Source organism: Dromiciops gliroides, chromosome 3 (genome assembly GCF_019393635.1).
Source record: "Dromiciops gliroides isolate mDroGli1 chromosome 3, mDroGli1.pri, whole genome shotgun sequence".
NCBI classification, from domain to species: Eukaryota; Metazoa; Chordata; class Mammalia; order Microbiotheria; family Microbiotheriidae; genus Dromiciops; species Dromiciops gliroides.
In genome coordinates, this window is record NC_057863.1 from 445,190,970 (window position 1) to 445,216,186 (window position 25,217).

At 36.0% G+C, this 25,217-nt stretch overlaps 2 protein-coding genes across 2 annotated transcripts in view; both read right to left on the reverse strand.

The window, feature by feature from the left end:
* Positions 1-1,063: 1,063 nt before the first annotated feature.
* KLHL41 (kelch like family member 41) lies at positions 1,064-18,320 on the reverse strand. The gene is made up of 6 exons (XM_043995252.1): positions 17,118-18,320; positions 12,098-12,255; positions 11,865-11,972; positions 6,674-6,859; positions 6,438-6,584; positions 1,064-1,476 (listed from the first exon to the last, which is right to left on the reverse strand). The coding sequence occupies exons 1-6, from the start codon at positions 18,225-18,227 to the stop codon at positions 1,365-1,367; spliced, it is 1,821 nt and encodes a 606-aa protein (XP_043851187.1). The 5' UTR covers positions 18,228-18,320; the 3' UTR covers positions 1,064-1,364.
* Positions 18,321-18,966: 646 nt separating this feature from the next.
* The window catches only part of BBS5 (Bardet-Biedl syndrome 5), a 29,122-nt gene continuing 22,871 nt past the window's right edge, over positions 18,967-25,217 (reverse strand). The window contains exons 10-12 of the mRNA XM_043995253.1: positions 22,681-22,764; positions 21,275-21,298; positions 18,967-21,150 (exon numbers count right to left, since the gene is read on the reverse strand). Of these exons, the coding sequence (XP_043851188.1) occupies positions 21,049-21,150; positions 21,275-21,298; positions 22,681-22,764 (210 nt within the window). The 3' untranslated portion in view covers positions 18,967-21,048. The remainder of the gene's footprint in view (positions 21,151-21,274; positions 21,299-22,680; positions 22,765-25,217) is intronic.

Below are 25,217 nucleotides of genomic sequence, written 5' to 3' on the forward strand. Positions count from 1 at the left end.
GTAAGTACTGAATTAGCCTAAAACCAGAAGTAAATTTGATAGTTTTTTCAGAAGGGAAGCAGCCACAAGCTAATTCTAAAAGTAGTCCCAGGGTTTCTAGTGAAATGGCCCATGCAGAGAAGTCCAATCTTTTTATGAGAGCATAAGAAGACTGAATAATTGAACAAGTGACTATGGTGAAGGTGTCTTAACTTTTGAGGGTGCAGTTGTGGTTGTGGTGAGGTATATACATACTCTATACCCAGAGCCTGAGCAACCTGGACACAATTTCTCCTCTCACAGCTTATATGAAGAGATTAAAAAATGATTTTCTTTACTGCTTGACACCTTACATTTCCAAACAATGGACCTTTAATGCACATAAAAAGCCAACAAGGAACATACCATTCAGTAGGTTAGCAAATCAATTTCCTCATTGGTATTTCCGTAGGCCTACCCCCCACACACCTGAAAAGAGATAATAGTTTATGGCTTCAGGATTGAGTTCCTGATTTTGAATTTTTAAAGATAAAATCACTGATTTATTGGTAAATCAAATGCAGTTGGAAATCAGAATAGGATGCATAGGCTTGCCAAAAGAAATAGGGAAAAAGAAAAACCACTTAAACTTGACTATTTTACTTCAAGACTTATCCCATTAAGTTATGAAAAGATCCTTTACTCTACAGTCTTAAATACCATTTCTGAAATCTTGCATTATCTTATTATTATTTTTATTATTATTATTTTGTAGGGCAATGGGGGTTAAGTGACTTGCCCAGGGTCACACAGCTAGTTAAGTGTCAAGTGTCTAAGGCCAGATTTGAACTCAGGTCCTCCTGAATCCAGGGCCAGTTCTTTATCCAATGTGCCACCTACCTGCCCCCTATCTTCTTTCTTATTAAGCACAATATTAATATCTCATTATTTTGATATATTGAGGAAATTGGTAATAATTTTTAACAGGGGAAACAGGGTTTTTTGTTGTTGCTGTTTAAAAAAAAATAGACACATTCCTTTCTGCAACTTCAATGTAACTGAAAACCAGTGTAAAAGTAGCCTGATAATGCAAATGATAGCTATATAGACAAAGACAATTCAACTTTAATATCTCTTTACAGACAATTGGGTCAGACAAATTACCAACAAGATTGTATAAATTCAATTTTATCTTTCATCTCCTTTTGGAAATCTTCTTTATGATGACTGATTATTACATTAAGAATATATTTACTTTGATTATCTACAAAAGTTGCCCACGTTTCAGACAGTAACACAGTAACAATAGATTTCTATATAAATTTCTGTACAGTCTTTTAAAAACACAACAAATTAAAAATCCATAATCCAAACTCCCACCTATTACATTTTGTCACTTTTTTTGTCTATAATTTAGACAGTTTGAAAAGATTGAAGCGTGTTGCCAGGCAGCTGGCTCCTGAGGCATAGCGAATCTCCTTTAACATGCCGGTCCATTCTTTCTTATCATCTTCGTACCTGTTTAAGGGGTAGGATTGAAATCAGTCAGTATGCATTTGAAACTGATCTGTCTTGAAGGTTTATTCTTTAACTAACTAATAGGAGTTAGTATTTCTATATCCTTGAGAGCAACTGGACCAAAGATTCTATCCCAAATGCCCACCTGAGTTTCCAAAATGCAGCCTACTTTGAATTAGTAGTTTAAGCTTGAGTGTTATCTACTTCTACTGTAGTCAAGTGGTTCCCTCCACCCTTTTTTTTTTTGCTCAGGGCAACGGGGGTTAAGTGACTTGCCCAGGGTCACACAGCTAGTAAGTGTCAAGTGTCTGAGGTCGGATTTGAACTCAGGTCTTCCTGAATCCAGGGCCAGTGCTTTATCCACTGTGCCACCTAGCTGCCCCCTTTCTTTCCTTTTTGAAATTATGAACTCAACACATCAACATGAACATTTCTATATACAGAGAAAATTTTGATCAATCAATTAACAAGCATTTATTAAACATTTATGTGCTAGGCACTTGGATATACAACAGATGAAACAGACCCTGCATGTTATGCATTAACAGGTAGGCAAACACTGCAAAGAAATAAAAGGTGAGCCAAATAACTAATCATTTATCCAATAACTGAATCAACAACTGTTATGTCTGAGTCAAGATTTTTGTCTGGATTCACAGCTTCATCTTTGTAATGTACTACTGGCACCGAGACGCACTCCTTAGATGCATATTTATTGGCACCATATGGAACTTTTCATCTTAGAAAATTCCCTGGGACACCAAGAGGTTAAGTGGCGCCTGAACAGACTGTATGTCAGGGGCAGGGCTGGATCCCAGGTCTTTTTGACTTCAAGACTAGCCCTCTATTATCTCATCAAGATAATGGATCTTAATCTCAATAATTAGTTCAACTCTACTTTCATCCTGCTTATGTGATCAGAGTTGCCTAACAGTTTTGACTATTATTTGAAGATTTTTTTCCTGAGTTTCTGAACTTGATGGCAGCTGAGAATTGTTCTCTATCTAAAAGTGCTTCCTAAGCTAAAGATGTAAAATGATACTGATGCAAAGTTAGCCAGGACCCAGGCAAGATACACACCATCAGGTTTAATTTCTTTAATGTTTCAAAAACTAATTCTCAGATGGCAGTAAGACCATAAGGAAAATTTTTATGCCATATCATAAACAATTGTGTCCCCCTTATGCAAGTAAAACTTTGTCCCCAGTGTTCTCTATAGATAGCTCTAAACTATTAACTAATGAACAATTTATTATTAACATACTGAAAGATTGTACAGAACGTGGGGCAACAAATTAACTTAAGGAATAGTTTTAATAGTTTAAGAGAAATGTGACCACATTTAAGCAATAGGAGGTTTAAGGTTAAATGAGGCTTGAATAATTGGAGTTTCCAATTAGGTTGTTTTCTATCTTTGTCTTTTTGAACAGTTTCAAGAGAAAACAAGGTGATTCAAGTTATGAGGAGAAATTACAGTATTTTCAGTAGCAAGGTTTGGAATGTGATGCTTAGAAGTGGGCCTTTTCATCTGGCTTAATCACTACAGGCTTAGGAATCCAAGAACATCACTGGCCCACGGTTAAAATTCTACTGGCCCAAACACATTTCAGAAAGGCCCCTCTTGCTCTTTTATTCATTTTTTAAAAAAAGATGATACTGTCTGTAAAAGGAGTGATCTTCTTTTATTCCCTGCTCTATGCTTGGACAGTAATTTATCTCTTTGCTATTGTTTTTGCTCAGTCCTCCCACTTTCTCTGTGATGTTCAGGGTTTCTTGGTCTTTTATTTCCTGGATCCCAGTGGGGATCATGGACTGTTATAAGAGATTTAAGATAGTTCATCTTAACTCTATTCTGCTTTTTCTTATGATATCGTTTGTGGGAACACAGCTGCAGTTAGCTGATCACTCTTCCAAAGCCTTTAACCCCCTCCCCCATGCTCTCTCATTATTTTCTTTTTCCTGCTTCCTCTCTTTCTGTACCCCACGCCCCCTACTAATTGCAGTCTTTTCCCTCTTCTGAATATCTCCAGGTATTTATCTCTCCTTCCCTGAAATCTTTGTATATTAGTCAATCCTTCCTGTCTTCTTGATCTTTTTAGAAACTCCCTTGCAGGATCATCAGCCACGTCTCATTCCCATGCATAATGACAACAGAGCCATAAGGAAAACTCAGAGCTCTCCTCTCTCTGTATACATTTGGATTTAATTATGCAGATAACTCAAATTTATGTATGTATTCAGTCCTTAACTCTCTCCTTTTGTATTTGTTGCTTTCCCAGCATTTAATTTAATATATAGTAGCACAGAACATAGAGTGCTGGACTTGAAGTGAGGGAGACCAGAGTCTGAATTGTGCCTCAATCATTCACTAGCAGGTGTGACCCTAGATAAGTCATTTAACCCCTGTCTGCCTCAGTTTCCTCATCTGTAAAATGGGGCTAACAATAGCACCTACCCCACAGGCTTGTTGTGATGATCAAATGAAATAATGTATGTAAAGTGCGTTGCAAATCTTAAAGTACTACATGAATACTAGTGATTATTATTATTGTTCCCCCCCCCCCCAGTCTACCCCTCCCTCTAAGTTCCCTGTTTCTGTTAAAGTCACCACCATTCTTGCAATCACCCAAGTTTGCAATCTAGGTATCATCTTCAATTGTTCACCCAAGTTTCCACTTTCTCAGTATATCTCTTATTGTTTCCCTTCCGTCTCCTGAGGCCACAGCCATCCTGGTTCAGGCCCTCCTCACCTCTTACTTGGAGTACTTACCGTAGGAGCTTCCTAATGGGGCTCCCTGCATTCAGCCCACCCTCCCGCCAGCTTCTAAATGGAGTTCTTCTCTAAAGCCTGGGCCTGACGAGGTCACTTTAAAGACTTTCTATTTTCTTTTTTTTCTTTGTTTGGGTTTTTTGTGTGTGTGTGGGGGGCAATGGGGGTTAAGTGACTTGTCCAGGGTCACACAGCTAGTATGTGTCAAGTGTCTGAGACCAGATTTGAACTCAGATACTCCTGAATCCAGGGCCGGTGCTTTATCCACTGCACCACCTAGCTGCCCCCCCTCTATTTTCTTTAGGATCAAATGCAGGTTGTTTTGTTTGGCTGATAATAGCATTTATATAGCCCTTACTTTGTACCAGGCACTCTGCTAAGCACTGTACATAACAGCTATGGGCGCTAGGTGCCGTTATTACCCCCTTTTACAGATGAGGAAACTGGCATTTAAAAATTCCCTCCTGATCTGAACCTCGCCTAGGTCTCCATGCTGATTACACAGTGCTACTCCACATGCATTCCACGCTCCAGCTCCACTAGCCTCACTGTAACATTCCATCTGCTTTCTCTGAAGCTCCTCCTCCATCCTGGAATGTCACCTCATGACCTTCGCCCTTAGGAAATCCTGAGACTTCAAGTCTCAGCTCAAGCTGTCTCCTCCAAAAGGCTTTTCCTGATTGCTAGTGCCTGTACCACCCTCCACTCCCCCATGTATATTTATCTTATGTATGTCCTGTTTGTACTTATTTATGAACATGCTGCAATCTCCCCATTAAATGTTTGCACCTTGAAGGCAGGGGCTGTTTCACTTTTGTATTTGTATTCTCAGTGCCTGGAACATAGCATGCATTTCAAAAATGCTTGTTGATTGACTGACTGCATAGTTTGTCTTCTCCAAGAATATAAGAAACTCAGGCCCAGTCTGAGGTGTCTGGCTGTTTAGCTTTTCAGCTGACCAATTGAAATTCTGTGCTGGTTTAAGTGCCTAATATGTCCTCTTTCCCCTTCCCCTTCCCCTGTTATTAAGCTCCCATTATATATTCTCACCAAGGCCCTCATTTGTATGCCTCAGTGTGAGAGACCGCTCAGGCTCAGTAATGAATTGCAGGGTACTAGGACTTGAGAATCTGATTAACTTTACATTCTAAGTTCTGCTAATGACATCTCTGTTACTCTCAATAGCACCAAAACTTCCTCTAGACTACTTTTCTGGGGGGCAGCTAGGTGGCGCAGTAGATAAAGCACTGGCCTTGGATTCAGGAAGACCTGAGTTCAAATGCGGCCTCAGACACTTGACACTTACTAGCTGGTGTGACCCTGGGCAAGTCACTTAACCCACACTGCCCTGCAAAACAAACAAACAACCCCCCCCCCAAATAAACAAAAAAAAACTTTTCTGCTGCTGGGTACCCGTTAAGTTGCTTACAGAACCCTTAGAACACCCTCCATAAGAAACTCATATGAAACTTTGAAATCAGTGACTAACTTTTCCCACAGAATTATTTATTTCTTAGGCACAGACATGAAATGTGGCAAATTTATGAAGCAAACATCCTGTCTAAAAGCAAAATATCTTGCTACAGTATTTATGGGCATTTTATCTTTTTTCTTCTTTCAAATGCTTTTTCTTTTGCTTGACTAAATTAACCACCTTCAACTCATTGAAGTTTTCTTTAAATCAGAAGAATTGAATTCATGACTACACAGAATACTCCAAAGGCCAAATACAGAATGTTCCTCAATTCTGTAAGGTAAAGAGGATCTGGGAGCTATAGATCTGGGTTAGATTTCTGGTTGTGACTTAGCGTTACCAAACCCCAAGTTTATTATCTAATGTAGCACTAATGTCTTCACAGAGTTGTTTTGAAAATTCAATAAAGTAAAATATGTAACAAGGCATTTTATAAAGAATGATGTGCTATATAAAATGTCAACTGTCAGCTAAGCCATTTTGGAAACAGTATTAACTATTTCAGTTTCCTAAGGAACTATTTTAAGATACCAGCATTACAATTTATAGTCAGATTCGTGGCCCAAATGTTTAATTTGGGTTCTGAGAGTATGTAGCTTACTAGCTTCTGAGAGAATCTGTTCATTCTTTCATACAAAAATTATTTCTTTCTTTCATTAGAGTTATATGATTTAACACATGGTAATAGTGCCCGAAAAACTGGAGTAAACAACTTACTTCCATATATCATTGACTTCGGTTGGTGCAAATTCCTGGGACTCAAGTTGAATCATAGCAAACCCGCCAATAGCATAAAGGGATCCAGCCATACTGACTAAACTGATAGAACTTCTCTCTTGGGGAAATTCAGGCATCACTTCCCACCTATGCATTATTAAAAACAAAATCGATGTTAGCCAGAAGTCTAAAGCATACAGTAACTCATAAGTACTGGCAAGATCTAACATACTTACTTATTGGTGGTAAGATCAAAAGCTTCGACTGAAGCTGAAAGGCCATCTTCTGTGACACCTCCTGCAATCACAATTTTGCCTTTATGGATTGCCACGCCAAACATGGAACGAGGGGTTTTCATTGGGGCTAAATCTTTCCAGTCTCCTTTTTTGGAGTTGTAAATAAATACCCTATTCGTACATTTTCTGTGAACATGAACACAAATGAGATTATTCAGCATCTTGGATTTTTTAAAAAGACAGCTGAGTAGCTGACCCCTTTGGCAGTTTTCATATGAAATATAAAATGATGGTATTTGGTAAGAGGACACAGACAAATGTTTACAATCTGCTATCCAAAGTGTTCTTCATTTGTACATAGGTCACTTGGTCATCAGTTAAGAATAACCCCTGACACCACTCTGTTTGTCGCCTGTGCGACTCCTGTAAAATGATTGTGGAATGACATTCTCAGTTAAAATCTCTAGGTGATATGCAAATGGAAATAGTCATGTACCACTTCTACCCACAGGAGAGAATAGGGTTTTTTCCAGGAAAACTGAAAACAAGAATGCTCAAATTGGGTGTTAAACATTTTATGGGCTTATTTACAAAGGAGAGGATTATAACAGATATCTCCTTTGAGTTTACTCTACGTGTTGCATCCATGTGTTTTACCTTTTTATTTTTCCCCCAGGGCAATGAGGGTTAAGTGACTTGCCCAGGATCACACAGCTAGTGGCAAGTGTCTGAGGCCAGATTTGAACTCAGGTACTCTTGAATCCAGGGCTGGTGCTCTATCCACTGCACCACCTAGCTGCCCACCATCCATGTGTTTTAAAGAAAACTGGGACTATAGAGAGCTATAGTTATTGTGGTTAATGAGTAATGTAGGAGAGGACTGTGATTTTCCTACTATTTTTTAACTGCTGACAGAAAAAAAAATGATCTTATTCTCCTCAGTATGTACTTTTATGGTCTATAATTTTAGAAATCAATTTCTGTAGACAGCAGCCAAAGAACTTCGACAGAACTCTGATTTTACTTCAATGGAACCATGATTTTATTAACAAGGGCACTTTTCTTCAACAAGGTGGTTTGTATCCTCTCCACGTCTTCTTGGGCTCTATGTGTTCCTTAAGTTCTCCACAGAGGAGCCACCTAATGCGCTAATGGCATTAGCTTCTTTTAGTACATGGTGGATATAAAGTACTACACTGAGGTTGTTCATCTGTTCTCCCTCCTTAATCTTGCTGCATGGCCAGTCTCTCTCCTTTTCCAGTTATACTTATAATCTTGCTCTCAAGGTATAATTGGCAACATGATATATAGCCTGCTTATTCATAACCATGTTTTTCTGTTGCTGTTTGTTTCATGTTAAAACATGATGCTTTTGAAATTTGCAGTGCTATAGCATCATGGGGAGAATGCTATTGTGGTGCAGCTTGATTTTCTCCTTTGATTCAATTCTAGGCCCAGTTTACTCTCTATGCAATGTATCTATTCAAGCACCTGCCCAAAGTATTTATACAAATAGACTAAGTCAATGTTGCTGGTCCAATTTCATGGCCCAATCTAGGCAATATTCATTCTTTGTCCTTTTTGCTTTTTCCATATGGATTTCTAGGATCCAACCTCTCACTTAAAAATTCTTGATGCATTTTATCTCAGCACAAATGATGCTTCCCAACACACACCTAGACCAACGCCTTTACAAAGGACATTCACAGAAAAGTCAAGAAAACTACCTAATAATGGTGATTACAACTCAGTATATGCCATTTTCCACTTTTGTGGTTGACCTTTTGTTAACAAAAAGGTAGGCTGTATCATCTTACTTTGGTAGCATTGTATCAAATGATGTCCATTTGATTTCACAGGAGTTTTATATTGCCTCTTATTTACATTGTTTAAGTCTTTGTATATAATATTTTCTCTTTGCTTTCTTTAGTCCATGTACAAGTCTTCTTGTTTCTCTGATTGAAAACATTTGGGTTACACAAACATACGATTGTTAGTAACATGGTAGTAACCTGCCAGAGTAGAGAATTCACTGTCATAGCCTTTGACCCCACAGGGTCATTTCCATGCTGGACAATGAGCTGGACCCAGAATTTAATAAGGTGGAGAAAGCAGGGTAGATTCTATTTGTGAAACTGTACAGCACTTTAAGTTATTCCAAGATGTTCCCTGAAAGAGAAGCCCATCTCTTTCAAAGCCGATAGTCTCCTGATGACACTATATGCCTGATAATCATGAAACATAACTATCTATGAGGAATCAGAATAAAAAATAATACATATATGTATATCAATAGATGCATAGTGGGTACAGGTAGGCTGCACTATTTTATTAGTGCAAGAAGTGATTTTAGAGATGAAAGATAGATAGAAATCATCTGGTCTAAACTTCTCATTTTATAGATGAGGAAGCTGAGGGCTAGAGGTATGAAATGACTTTTTCTTTTTTGTGGGGCAATGAGGATTAAGTGACTTGCTCAGGGTCACACAGCTAGTAAGTGTCAAGTGTCTGAGGCCAGATTTGAACTCAGGTCCTCCTGAATCCAGGGCTGGTGCTTTATCCACTGCGCCACCTAGCTGCCCCCAAAATGACTTTTTTTTTTTAAGTGAGGCAATCGGGGTTAAGTGACTTGCCCAGGGTCACACAGCTAGTGTTAAGTGTCTGAGGCTGGATTTGAACTCAGGTACTCCTGACTCCAGGGCCGGTGCTTTATCCACTGCGCCACCTAGCTGCCCCAAAAACCAAATCCACAGCATCATTTTTTTTCTTTCCTTTTTTTTTTTTTTTTTTTTTGCGGGGCAATGGGGGTTAAGTGACTTGCCCAGGGTCACACAGCTAGTGTTAGGTGTCTGAGGTCAGGTTTGAACTCAGGTCCTCCTGAATCCAGGGCCAGTGCTTTATCCACTGCGCCACCTAGCTGCCCCACCAAAATGACTTTTTAAAGGAAAGAATCAGGATCTGAACCTAGGTCTTCTCACTTAAAACCGAATGCTTTTTTCACCATATCCAGTTGCCTCCAAAAATACACAAGACCCCCAAAAGAGGTAGGTTAATTGCATATCAGGCATGGGAGACAATCAGCAGACATACTGAACTGCAGACCCTGCTAGATTACTGGAAAAGAATGGACAAGATACAATCTGTATCAGTCCTTAGAGAGAAGGCCCATATTAATGAAATAATAGATTCAATGCAAAGAATTACAAAATATATTTTGTATCAAGGAGAATCTCAATATTTCCCCCCCAGAAACAAAACTTTTCTTCATAAATTCTGAATAGTGCCAGGTCTTTGGACTAAGAGAGTCTAAATAAGCGTCGCAGTGAATGCCTACCTAGGAATATAACTTTCAACCTAAAAGTTCTAGAAATGGTAGCAAACATATTAGTTTTCTTCGAGTTTTATGAGAGTAACTATTGTAACCTGGTATCTTTTTTTAGACACTATCTCATTTCAAAAGGCTTTTCTTTGACATTTGTCAAGCAAGGCTATGTTTTCCTCATATTCTTAAGTAAAGCATGTCATAGAAACATAATCATTTCCTAATCACTAATGACCATTAACCAAAGGAAAATATTTAAGTTATTTGGTAAGGTTAAAATGTTTTGTAAGTCATGGCACTACATGCCTGCCACTTTTTCATTCAATGTTTCCAGAAAAATACTATTAAGAAATAAACATCTCTAGGTGAAGTGATGATCTACATTCCCTTTAAGTCATGTAGGCCTCTTAACTGGTACTAAATAAAACATCACAATTCTAATAAATTGTATTTGTATGTGGATGGTATCTTTTATTTTTATTTTTATTTTTTTTAGTGAGGCAATTGGGGTTAAGTGACTTGCCCAGGGTCACACAGCTAGTAAGTGTTAAGTGTCTGGGGCCGGATTTGAACTCAGGTACTCCTGACTCCAGGGCCGGTGCTCTATCCACTGCGCCACCTAGCTGCCCCGGATGGTATCTTTTAACAAGATACAAAATGTTACTTTGATGCTTTTTTAACTGGATGGTCTGTGCTACATTTTTTGCCCATTTAGTTGTCAGTACCAAAATATAGGCATTATTCCTTACTCCTGAAGGCAGTGTGGTTTATGGGAAAGCACTGTGGCTTTGGAGTTAGAGGCCCAGGGTTCAATTGTTGGTTCTACTAACTTACTACCTTGCTAAGCTTGAGAAAGCTACATCACCCTTCTACGCTTTGGTTTTCTTGTCTGGGAAATGAAAATGTTGGACAAGATGACCACTAACATCACTTCTGGATCTCATCTTATGACTCCACCTTTCTGAAAATGCAAAATGGTGCTCAAATACCTGACTGTTATCTTGTGGTAATCAGAATAAGCTTTTCTTTCCTTTTGTCCCCTTTCTTATGTCTCTGTAGCTTCAAGACTCAGAAGTCTTAAGATCAGAGGCAAAGTTAAACATAATATAGTCCTATTTAGCTTTCTTTGGTAAAGCAAACCACTAACCAGATTTCTGATATGTGATCATGGGAATCAATGGCATCACTGGTTAATACAAAGTCAACTTGAGAAAAGTACTCATGGATAAACTGGGAAAATATCTTGAAATTATTATACTAAAATCTCATGAATATGCTTATTCTGATTAAAACTCATCTGATTACATTCTTTTACCAACATATGATACAAATCAACTGTATTACTTAGACCAGTAGTTTTTGAAACACTAAGTTAAAATAGCCAAATAATTTGTCTATAGTTAATTGGAATAGTTAAATTCTGATTTTATTTTTTATTTTATTTTAGTATAATCAGACAGAAATCAGCTCAATATATCAGGGAATGGTGGTAGAGCTTTCTAACTCATATCTCCCATTTAGAATTTGCTCATTATAACATGAAAGATTCAGGGTTTTTATACCCTTTTCCTCCAGCATTCTATTAGGCTCTACTCAATTTACTTTAGAAAATTAAAAATTTTAATATAGTACTTCTGCCAAAATTTGCATGGTATCCTATATAATTTTTTTCAGATTCCTTTATATCTCTATTGACAACAAGTTCAGAAAATTTTTATTTTGCTCTCAACACACAGTTTTGAAATTTTACCTTTCATACAATCAAATAAGGATTTCACATTTGGAAATATGAATTCAAAGCAAGAGAGGAATGCTATTTTTGTAATACTTCTCCTGGTATAAATCATAAAGGAATTTTAGAGTACTTACTTGTCATCTGTCTTTCCTCCTAGACAATATATCATTCCATTGTGTGAAACCACATTATGGCCGTAGACTTTGATAGGAAGCTTTTTCACTTCATTCCATTTTATAGCCCTATATAATGAGGTGAGAAGATGTATGTACTTTCATTAAATACAAAGTTTTAAAAACATGAATTCATAGTAGACACTTAATAAATACTTGAATACTTTGTGAAAATGAATAGAATAACAACTCACACAGGATCAAAGCATAAAACTGAATCCAGGGAGGCCTCTGTTTGAAGATCTTTGCCAGCAACTACATAGATTTTGTCATCTGCTTCTCCCAGACCAAAGAGACATCTGGCTGATGGAAGAGGAGGAAGTCCAATCCATTCACTTGCTACATTATCAAACTAGAAAAATGACACAATAAGGAGGTTATAGAGATGGGTAGTGAAAATTCTTGGGACTGTACACATTTGACAGTACCTTAAGGCATTCAAAATTGTAAAAAAAAATCATACCCAAAATATAAAAGGATAGCATTACATCCATGAATTATTTTTAAAAAATTTTAAACACACAACCAACCATAGTAATTAATATTAACAGGATCCTCTTTAGGCTCTGAAGGAAACAGAACATCTAGCAGATCACCAATCATATTTAAGGTTATCCTTTTCCCTTCCTGATTTTTTTTTTTTTGTGGGGCAATGAAGGTTAAGTGACTTGTTCAGGGTCACACAGCTAGTAAGTGTCAAGTGTCTGAGGCTGGAATTGAACTCAGGTCCTCCTGAATCCTGGGCTGGTGTTTTTTCCACTGTGCCACCTAGCTGCCCCTTCCCTTTGTGATTTAAAAAAATTATACTTTACCATCCTGGCAGTACTTTAAAAAAAAAAAAGAAAAACATTTACCTTCTTTTAAAAATTGGACTGGACCTCTGATTTGTTTGGTGTAGGGAACTCCTGTTAAAAGAAACTTCTCTACCAAAACACATCTGCCGGCAGTGTCAAGATGCTGGAGTAACGGGATCACTGAATTTTACTGGCTGGCTCTCAATCCATTCCACCAAGTTACGCTGCCCCCTCGTGGTGCAGCTGAAAGAGCACTGAATCTGGAGTCAGGAAAACCTGAGTTTAAACCTGCCATCAGACACTAGCTATGCAATCCTGGGTAAGTAGTCATTTAACCTCTGTCGGCTTCAGTTTCTTTAACTGTGTGGTTCTGAGGATCAAATGGGATCATTGTAAAGTGCTTAGCGCAGTACCTGGCATAGAGTAGTGCCTATATAAATGCTTCTTTCCTCCCTTCCCCTTTTGAGACATGAGAATAATTTAAAAATTGTATAGACATGAGGTCATGTGAAATGTGTGTGAAGTCTTAAGGGGAAAGAGTAGAGAACCATCTTTTTTTTTTTTTTTTTTTTTTTTTTTTGGTGAGGCAATTGGGGTTAAGTGACTTGCCCAGGATCACACAGCTAGTAAGTGTTAAGTGTCTGAGGCAGGATTTGAACTCAGGTCCTCCTGACTCCAGGGCCGGTGCTCTATCCACTGCACCACCTAGCTGCCCCGAGAACCATCTTTAAGGCAATGAGTGATCCCAGGCATCTAACAGCCAAAGGCCACAGGGAGCCCTTCAGTTTTGAAAGGTTTTTATCCTCCTGGCTATAATTAGCATTTCCCCTAAGCCAGTATCCATGCCAGTTGTACCTATCGCTCAGTTCATCAGACAGCTGGAGAGTTAAGCAAGAGTTCTTTGTTCCTTAGGTTTTCCTCTCATTTTTAACTTTGTAAATGTTGTTTCTAGTTGTTTCTAGATGTTGACTCATGTCAATCTTGGATTTAAATTTCATAAAGACTGTTGTTTGAAGTCATTTGACATTTGCTTGTCGTTTCATAAGATTAAGGCATATGAAAGCTATTTTTGAGAGAATGGAGCAGTACTATAGAAATATTTTTCCTTCTGCTGTTTCCATTTATCAGAAATAAATTAAATTCTAATCTTTGAGTGGTAAAAATCATTACATAATCATAACTAAGTGACAGGAAGATCATATTCAAAGGTCTCTGTCTCTCAGAATGCAGATCTGTGTTCTGATAAGTTAGCTCAATTGATGCTACTGAATGTTGGAAAATGAATTCAACACCAATATGCAGCCTTGTGGCTTGCATTCACTTAACAATTATGAAATCTAGATTGTGATCAAAGCCATTAAGTTCTTAACTTTCCTATGTGTGGACCAAGGAACCAGTATGGTAGAAAGAACAGAAGACTGAGTACTGGAGAACATAGGTTTTAGTTCAGTTATTTGACCTCCAGCAAAATCTTAATATTTATCCTTTTTAACTTTTTATCCTTAAAATGAGGGGTTTGGACTAGATAATGTTGTTCTTTTTAAACTCTAAATTCTCTGAATGTTTAATTTCTATGGATATTTTTATTGTTGTTTTGTCATGTCCAACTCTTCCTTGATCCCGTTTGGAGAAGTTTTCTTGGCAGGGATATTGAAGTGGTTTACCATTTCCTTCTCTAGCTCATTTTACAAATGAGGAAATTGAGACAAACAGGGTGAAGTGACTTGCCCAGGGTCACATAGCTAGTGTCTGAGGCTGGATTTAAATTCATGAAGGAATCTTCCTGATTTCAGGCCCAGCACTCAATCCATTGCGCTACTTAGCTGCTTATTTTATTTTAAAAAAAATTATTATTATTATTAATTTTTTTGGTGAGGCAATTGAGGTTAAGTGACTTGCCCAGGGTCATACAGCTAGTAAGTGTTAAGTGTCTGAGGCCGGATTTGAACTCAGGCCCTCCTGAATCCAGGGCTGGTGTTCTATACTTAGCTGCTTATTACATTTATATTATTAAATTTGTATAAAAATTCTCATGTTCCCACTGTAATTTATAATTAAGAGCTAAGCTATCCCAAAACTATTGTTTTAAACAAATATTAAAATAATAGAATGCAAAGCCCCCAAACCTCAATCAAATAGTCTAGCTAGCAATACCAATTTTAATGAACTTTTACTATCAAATCTTTTTTTGATTATAATATGGTTGGGTTTTTTTTGGTAAGGCAATTGGGGTTAAGTGACTTGCTCAGGGTCACACAGCTAGTAAGTGTCAAGTGTCTGAGGCTGGATTTGAACTCAGGTCCTCCTGAATCCTGGGCTGGTGCTTTATCCACTGCAGCGCCACCTAGCTGCCCCATATAATCTGTTTTTACCACATTGCTTTCTGGACATAGTAAGAGAGTGGTGGCAGCAGGGAATTAGGAAACACAGCTGAATTGTGATTCATAACTGCTTTTAGCAAGAAAAAAAAGATCATCAGTTAGGTTTATAGAATGAAAAATGGGAACTGACAGCAAAAAAGGGAAGAACAGGCAGGAAATAAAATAAATGAGTATTAGAGGTAGCCTGTAGTAGTGAACAAAAACTTTGGATTTCCCAGGTCTGAGGAAGACTTAACTCCAGTCTTGCCTCAGAGACTTACTACGCCTATGACCAAAGGTAAGTAAATCACTTAACCTCTCTGAGATTGTTTCCTCATCTGTAAAATTGGGATTAAAAACAGCTGTAATAGATACATCACTGAACTACTGTGAGGTCCAAATGAAACAGTATATGTAAAGAAATTTACAAATGTCAAAATACCAAGTGTCAGTTATTATTATTATTATTATAGTAAATGAAACTGGAAACCAGTTCTAGATGAAGTTCAACTAAGATTTATATAAAATAAAACTGTAGCAAAGTCAAGTATTTTTTCAGAATTATTCTATAGATTCATTATTCTTCATGATGTAATAATGGTGTTCAATTTTGTTGTTATTCAATGAATCATTAGATTCTTTTGTGTATGGTTATGTAGCCTTTGTCATTGAATTTACTCATTCTGAAATTGAGGTCATTACTGAATTTAAGATGGGCGGGTTGATGTTATTGTTTTTAAAAATTGTATTCAGATACTGATGAGTATAGCCTGTGTATGCCTTGGAAATAAATATTTCATTTCACAGTGAATTTTTCTGGAATTATGGAAATAAAAAAACACACCATACAATATGTGATTTAGGCATTTACCAGTAGCATTGACTATATTATATAACTATGATTAAAGCTAGTATTTTATAAACTCTGTCACATATTTTAAAAACTCTATGAAAGTAATTTTGAGATGTTATTCTTACTTACAGTTTGTCATTCTAATTCAAATGCCTATCCTTCTATGCCATAATTAGTCATAGGCTAAACAAACTTATGAATTTATGACCTAGAGTAGTGGTATTGGCAATACTAAAGTTGATAAACCAGTGATTCAATTTAAAACTTTTAGTTATTTGCTTTGATCATATATAGACACCTCTCCTCAAACCAAATGGCTTATCAGTGATTTTTTTAGTCATAACCTCCTCAAACTATGTGTATATAAAGCTGGAAAATTCTCTAATTTCATTAATCATGTTGTCAAGTTGATATGGATAAAAATATAAAGGTGCTTATAACCTTAAGAAATACTGTGTTGTTGTAAAAATTAAGAATTCTAAATATGCTTAATTCAAATCAGCACGAATAATCTTTATCTAGAAGGTAATAAAATATATCATTAATTAAAACATGGTATATATAAGATAGATCTATTTATTAATAATAAGACTCAATTGTTGCATAACTATACAAAAACATGGATGAAATTTCATCTCTAAAAATAAGGATTTTCCAGACCTCAAAATACCTTATGAAATTTTGGGGTGATAGATGACTATCTGACCAATTAGTTCTCACTCATATGAATTACGTGATTTACTTTTCTTTAAAATAAAATGTTAATCAACTTTCCAGAAACAAAATCATGCCAGACTAAATTTAATTTTGTCAATAATGGTGTATTTCAGTAGCATACTAAGAATGTTATATAAAGAATTATAACCACCTTTCAATTTATCAGTGGAATATATGACATGTCTAACTTCAATTTATTTCAGTGTATAGATAATCCTGAAACATCATATAACTATTAATTTCAACTCCATTCCTTATGAAACCTTTTATAAGAAATGGCAAAAAAAACCCCAACAAACTGATTTAAGATTTCACCTCTCCTTCTTCCCTCTGCCCACCTTTTAGTAACCTACTAAAGAGCTATTAAAGGAGTGGAGGAACAATGATAATAAGCAAGTAGTCTGAATAACCCACAAGTTGGGATCATTGCCTCCTGAATGACTGAGAGCTCTCTAAGCCACTATTTGCACAGCAGTAAAGAGGTTTCTACCTGAAAGAAGTATGATTGTAGAGGCTGATCCTTGTTTTCTTCATCTACGTACAATCCTCCTACAACATACACTTGATTTTGTTTGGTGACTATGCTGGAATGGTTTCTGGGAATCTGCTCAGCCAGTGCAGCAAGGTAGCATTCATTCTCTGTGGGATCATAAGCCACTGCAGCTGTGTCATTGATCAAAAGAATGAGATCTTTGACAAACATTCCATGCCTGGGAATGTCATTCAGGTATCCAGGAAGCAAATCTTCATCACCCACATCACCATTCACCTCACTGGCACCAGTCTTCTCTGCATTTTTGTTAGGCTCAGGCAGTTTCCCTGCAAAAGCATCTTTTAGAATTTTGATTTTTTTCTGAAGGTCAGAGTTACCTTTAATTATATCATCCTTCTCAACATGATCTTTGAAATATTTTTCTGTCATAAGACGAAAACGGATACAATCAAATACTTCCCCAAGATTTTTTACCCTGTTTTCTTTGTCTGTTCGGACCCATTTCATTACTGCTTCAAACACTGCTTCTTCCTTTTCTACATTTAAGCTGTCATTTGAAATAACTGAGATCAGTTCCTGTGGGGAAAGTTGCATAAAGTCCTCTTCCTTGCAAATCTGGACAAATCGGTCGGACACAAATTCACGAGCAGATATCGCAAGTCTTGGGCAGTCAAGAAGAAGACCTAATCTCAGGATAGCTAGACAGTTACCAGGAGCAAGTCTTTTCTGAAGATAGGAAACGCAGACAGTGAACACTGAGGGGATCTGAAAGCGGCTAGCCAAGGCAAAAATATCTTGCACATTTGTATCATTGAGATCAATACTGGCTGAATAAAGGTATTTGATGATTAAATCCAGTATGGCAGGGTCCACATTATCTAGTACTACCTCCTTTTTTTTCTCCTCATCAATTTCAGATAAGAAATACTCACGGAAATAAGGGCTACAAGCTGACAAAATCAGTCGGTGGCAAGGAAGACTTTTGTCACCTGCTTTTAGGGTGCAATCGATGAATTTTTTCTCATCCAGGAGATCTTTTAGACCATCCTGAAGAAGGGTGGATTGGTAAAGCCGCAGTTCCTCTGCGAGTTCCCGCTGGGAATCCATTTTGTGAGTAACCTGGGTAAGGAAGGGGAAACTGAAGGCCTTAGCTCCGTGCAGCACACAGGTCTAGCTGTAAAAAAGGCAGATCAATGTGCTTTGCTTAGCTTGAAGCCTTTGCAATTTAATCCTGCTAGTCGCTAAATATAGATACCCACTCTCACAACTGGAATTTAGGATGGCGAGTTTAGAAAGAAGGGTTGTTCTCGCAGCTGTTATAGATTGAAAGAAGCAACTGGAACTTTTTGTCACTAAGGAAACAGCTATGAAACAAGACCTTTAAATTAAGTGGAAGGACAAAATATATAAAGTGTTAGCAAACAGGTGAACAAGGATAAAAGAAAAAACTGTCTACATACAATGAAAGAATTACACAAATGAGTCATTCTTCAAAAACGTGTTTACCAGGCAAACTGTTTGGCCCTTTGAATTAATGATGCATCAGTCAGAGGAAGATGAGACATATCTGTATCAGTCAGCTACTTTAAACTTTTATCTCATATATTCTTAGAAATAACATAACACAAAGAAACATTTCATAAAAATATTTCCCACAAGTTTCTAGCTAAAATAAGATTATTTTTTCTTCAAAAGAAAGGAAATTATGATTCTTTTTTTGTGTGTGTGGGGGGCAATGAGAATTAAGTGACTTGTCCAGGGTCACACAGCCAGTAAGTGTCAAGTGTCTGAGGCCAGTTTTGAACTCAGGTCCTCCTGAATCCAGGGCCAATGCTTTGTCCACTGTGCCACCTAGCTGCCCCAGGAAATTATGATTCTTTAAGTATGATTTTAAAATTAATCCTTAAAATAATTTTAAAGATCCAACTGCACTATAATCCAAATAACGTAGAGGAATCACTGATCTCTTTTCTCCTATGGCATTCTGAATTCTCTGTAATCTTAAATGGAAAATTTGTAAGAAGTAAAGATAATCAAATAGCTTACAAATATTGAAAATGTTTTTATAAAAATGTTAAAAAGGAAAAAGTATTTCATTCATAGACATTACAGAAACTTTATATTCATTTGAAGATTGTACAGAATTATAGTCATGATCACATATACAATTTGAAAACCATTTTTCTGAAGCAAACAATAACAATTTTGGAATAATGCATGTGGCCATAAATGATTCAACTTTTTTACTACTCTAAGTTAAAAATACTTTAAGTAGCCAAGCTCAATTTATATACCAATTATGAAAATGTTTTGATTTTCTTTATGTGCTGCATAATCGGATATTCAAGGACTTTCTGAAATTGGCTGTACTTTACAAATACTGTAATTTCAAATTGTCTTTGAATTCCTATAAACACACCACAAACCATTAAATCAAAAGTTTCTAAACTTTAAGGCCTCCACAAATGGATAACAGTTTTCTTCTATTTTACATCATAATGAAGTCCATAGTGCTGTCAGCTGCTAAAACAACAGCTGAAAGGGGAGCTCGTTGACTCTTTTCCATTTATAGACACTACTGAAGGTTTTATCTCACTAGAAAACATATAACAGCTGCTTGCCCCCTCCCTTTAAACAATAAATGAGTCATTTCTTGAATCATGATAACACCTAACATTTGAAGTCTTAATGAGTCAGATGAAAATCCAATGATGTGATCCATTTGAGATTAGACCTTGAAACTCAGCAATTTTTATAGTAGGCTTATTCTTTGTGCATGACATATAACAAATACAATTCAATGACTAAGTTGACACTACTTTTTACAATGTAGCAGAAAAAAGGTATTACAGAATTTAATAATAATAATAAAAAAGAAAACAACACAGTTACAGGCAATTTTCATAATGGTACCTCTCTTGAAACTGATATTATTTCCTAATAAATTTATAATTCTGAACATAAGTTGTTTAAGAACCCTCTGTTAAGCTTGAAGTAATAATAACTAGAATAAGCTTCTATCATTAAATGTGCAACTAATTGGGAATTGAAAGTTATCCTACAAACTATTGTAAACATAAACAGGGGAATATCAGAAAATCACTGTAGCAATAAAATGGTAAAACAAATATTTTATTTAAAAAAAATCATTAAACAAATGTCTATTGCTATAATAATCTCCTAAATAGTATTCAAAATTTCAAGTAGAAATTGATCTACATCAAGTTCCAGAATTTTAAAATTTATTTTGGGACCCCCCCTCCCCCCATTATGGAGTAAAAATGGTACTAATTAATATTCAAGAATGTTATTCTTAAAAAAAAAAAAGAATGTTATTCTTGAAATTCTATAGCAACACAATTGAATCTAGTATAATAGAGGATCATTGTAACCCCTTCCTTTTGCAGATGAGCAAACTAAGGCTCCAAGAGGTAAAGAGAGCTAGCTACTCACATAGGTAGTAAGTAGTGGACTTGAGACTCAAAGCCAGATTCTCTTACTCCAAAGCAAGCACTCTTTCCACTACAGCATGTTATTTATCTCACCCTACCTAAAGTTCAGAAAAGTTCACCTCTGATTTAATTAGAGTTCCTGTCTTATTCTCCTAAATAATATCTGCAAAACATTAAAAAGTGCTATACAAATAGTCTTTATGCAATCACATACAATCATTTTATATCAGCAAATTTATTAATGTACAACATTAAAATGCCATGTATAGTAAATAAATTCAACAAACTAAATCCAATTCTGTTACAATTTTAGGATCGATAAGGCAACTGGCAATAACATTTTAGATAAATGCATTTTTTCCTTAAATTTTTTTTATAGTTATAACTTTACATGTGACTATTCAATGTGTTGTACCAGACGACTAGTATCTTCAATCTTAAAATATCTTTAAATAGAAATTCAGCTCAAATCAAGGTCAACTTATTACTTCCCAAAGTCCCTGCAGGGTGAATCCATCCTTCAATTTTTCTATTGCAAGCCCCAGTTCTTCTGAAAATACAGGTTCACGATCTTGTTGCTTTTTGACAATTAAGATGAGAAAAGAGCGTAGGTAAGGAAGAGGAATAAACAAAAGATTGCACATAAGTTTGTGAATACTAAATGATAATATATAATTTTTATAATAAGGTAAATAGCCTTACCTTATTGCCATCAGCAAAATAAGCCTATGAAAAAAAGAAATCTATTAAATTCCTCATCTCTAACAGATTATCAAGACTAAATGGGGGTAAGTGGTCTAAGAAGCAATTTTTGAACTGAATCTACAACTAAATGAATTTTACATTCTCTCCCTATAACATGTTTTCTCTTCTTGAAATTTGTTGTAAGAGAATTCATTTACGTTAATATTTTACATAAGATATAAAATTATTTTTCTGTAAGCTTTAAATACTAAATATATGACATAATTACTACTCCATTAAGGTCCTACTCTACTGCCTTCTTGAGGTATGAGTTTTTGAAGTTATGGCAATGTATCGAAAGCTCTGGTAGGTCTTTCCAGGCCAGGAAGACATCAAGTGTGGGCCAGATGATTATCTGTTCTCCAGGGGCCAGACTACAAATTTCCTAACAAAGTTTAGGAAGCCTCATCACCAGAGAGGGTTGATCACTATTTGAAGAGGTTTTTTTTAGCATTTCATTAAACCATCTACTCCAGGTAGGATTGTTATCTGTGTTAGTGGAGTAAACGCCTATCCAAATGTGAGTGCTGAATTAACTATTATTAGAACTATTTTATTTTAAAAAGAGAAAATGATTAACACATTTAACCTATCAGTTTCACCTGTGTTGGCAAAAATCATTAATATGATCTATCAGAAAATATTTTCTCTGATTATGATTTGGCATAGCAATATGTTAATAATTAAATTGGTTCTAGACTTTATACACTTCTTCAAAATTTTTCTGCCCTACTTACTACCTATCAATGAGATATTGTAGTCAACTTAATTTTTTAAAAGCTACCTCCCCTCCTTAGGTATTTAATTTTAGCAGTGTTTATTACAGTTCCTGTAGTAACAACACAGAGTGGAAATTTCTTGATTTTTCTTGAAAAAACAATACCAATTTAAAAACTGAACACTCTCCATCTCCAAATAGGATATGCCTACCAGAATAATAGAGAATCAAAAGAAGACAGGAAAATGAGTTTCTATGAAGGTTTTTAATTCACCAGAGGAAGAATTCACAAGAAAAAATGTGTTGTTAATTGTTTTTTGGGTGAATGGCACTGTGAATGAGACAACAAAATATATAATTTTAGGATATAAAGTCTTTATGACCTTTAATAGTCCAAAGTCTGATGAAACTTTTTGCTTGTCTGAAATCATCTGAATGACTATAATTCTACTTTAAAAACAAGATATTCTTAGACTAGAAGGTGATACACATATACTTTGATTTCATACCTAAACATTGTGTGCCTAAGAAAGCTGTGTTCTTAAATGTCCCAACTTCTGTGGTATTTTATTGACTTTACTTACTTAGTTAAACCATAAAGATGAAAAATTATAACAATTCAATGGCTTTCTTTGAGGATGCTTACCACAAAAGCATCAGTGTGTTCATCAGACTCTATTTCCACATCATCTTGAATTTGTTCAACTGTCAGATCTTCAAGAGGCTGAGGCTGTAAAACAAGACACTTATAAATTAGGCTGCAGAGAAAAGTAGGCTAAGATGTATTAATTTATAATAACAGTTTAACAACTTCCATTAGGAGAATGTGATGTGGGCATTTTTTTCAATAACAATAACTACTACTATCTTACAAAAATCTCCTATTTGAGCTACATTCAATTTGAATATTGAAAGGAATTATTTACATGAGTTTCAACTGAAATTTAGATTTCAAAAATAAATTAGGTCAACAGCAAATGATTTTAGCCAGCAAATATTACACATAGTGCAAATACTTCACTTAGAGAGAGAAAACAAAGAAAATAGTAAGTGTATTTTTGTGATCACTTTTTTCACATACTCAGTTTTTTGTATAGTATGAAGTTTTAACTTTCCCTCAAAGTAGTAATTAAACAGAATCTGTATTTCTGAAATGTTAAAAAAAGGATTATGGGAGAATATCTTAAAATTAAGTTAGAAGATAAAATGTTATGGTTTACAGCACTGACGCAATGCCATACTATGTGCTTGATAAATATTTGTTGGATGAATTTTAAAGCAGAGAGCATATATTATACAATTTCATTCAAAAAGTATTGTTGAACACTTGTGATGCAGATCTGTGTGGGTTACAAAAATGTGTTCCACAGTCTCTGACTTAAAGGAAACTTGTAGAGGAGATAAGAATTGTATAGATTACTGTAGATAATATTACTTTTTTTTGGGGGGGGGCAATGAGGGTTAAGTGATATGCCCATGGTCACCCAGCTAGTATGTGTCAAGTGTCTGAGGTCACATTTGAACTCAGGCCCTCCTGAATCCAGGACTGGTGCTTTATCCACTGCACCACCTAGCTGCTCTAAGAATTATATAGAAATAATTATAAGGCAACAGGCAACAAACAAATAATTCTAATATAAGGAGAAGCAAGTACTGAGAACCATAGGATTCAAAATGGAAGGTTACCAATCATGTCCAGGTAGTGATGAGGACAAGCTTCATAAAAGAGGAAGCACTTATGTTGTGCCTATAATGACTCTGAGAAGTAAAGACTGGGTAGGGGGTATTCCAGGTGGAAGAATGGCTTGGGCTAAGACAAAGACAAGATATGCTTTGAGAATGGAAAGTAGTACAATTTTGTAGGGCTTTGTTGTTCTGTAAGATTTATGTGATCAATTCCCATTATGTAAGGTTAGAAAAGCAAGTTGTTGCTATATTGCCTAGGACCTTAAATACCAGGCTATTGGTTTGGGACTTTATTTAATGGACAGGAGAGAATTACAGACGTTTTTAAAACAGGGAAATTAGATGAACAAAATAGTGCTTTAGGAGTAATCTGTAATGTTGGATGGCCTAGAGAGGGGAAAATCTGTAAGGAGAATAGATTATTGCAAGAGTTCAAATGTGAGAAATAAGGGCCTGAAATGGGGGATGACAATAGGAATAGAAAGGAAGGTATAGATTTGAGAGAAGGAAAAATTGTTAGAACTTGGTGACTAAACAGAGATTAGGAATAAGAAAGGAAAAGAGGATGATGAAATTATACATATGATTCCCAAGAAGAATGATGGTACAATGAACAGAAATAAGAAAACTAGGAGGAGGGCTAGTCTGGGAGGAAGAGGAAGCATTTAGTTTTAAACATGTTTTGAGATGTTGGTGGAAAAGTCCTATTAGAAATAGGGGAAAGGTGCCCAGGTTAGTGGTTAAGGAGAAGCCAAAAATTTGAGCCTTTTTCACCTAAAGGTGATATTTGAAGCTTCAAGTCAGATCACTAAGGAAGCCTGTATAGAGAAGAGGGACATACTTGGGAAGTAGAAGAAAGAGGAGGAACAATCAAAGGATATGGAGATAAATTGGACAGAAATGTAAGAGAAAAGGCAGAATAGAACAGTGACACAGACACAAGGAAATAAGAGGGTTTTTTTTTAAAGCACTTTGTATTTCTGTCATTGCGTATATTATATTTTTACAATGAATTATGGTTGTTTCTGTTGTTTTCCCTTCTAAATTTTAAGTTTCTTTCAGAATTTAAGCTCAATCTTATTCACCTTTATATATGACAATGCCTAGTACAAAGATGATCAATAAAAGTTTGTTGAATGAATGAACAAAAGGAAGAGGTAGCTCAAAATTATTGCATTGCTGCAGGGAAAGCAAGAAAAAATGAAGCCTAACAATAAAGACAAATAGATTTGGTAATTGAAAAGTCCCTAAAAATCTTTTTTTTTTTTTAACGGCAATAAGGGTTAAGTGACTTGCCCAGGGTCACAGAGCTAGTAAGTGTCAAGTGTCTGAGGCTGGATTTTGAACTCAGGTAGTCCTGAATTCAGGGCCGGTGCTTTATCCACTGTGCCACCAAGCTGCCCCCACTGCACCACCTAGCTGCCCTGAAAATCTTTGAGAGAGAAATTTCAGTGGAGTGGTGAGAAGTCCGATCACAAAAGGTTAATGTGTGAGTGG

Bases quoted from the DNA above. Each gene is read 5' to 3' on its own strand.
- KLHL41 (XM_043995252.1), bottom strand. From the start codon at position 18,227: ATGGATTCCCAGCGGGAACTCGCAGAGGAACTGCGGCTTTACCAATCC. The intron at 11,973-12,097 runs GTGAGTTGTTAT...CTCATTATATAG, and splicing joins GTTTTATGCTTTGATCCTGT to GGCTATAAAATGGAATGAAG. The intron at 6,585-6,673 runs GTAAGTATGTTA...AATAATGCATAG, and splicing joins TTTGATCTTACCACCAATAA to GTGGGAAGTGATGCCTGAAT.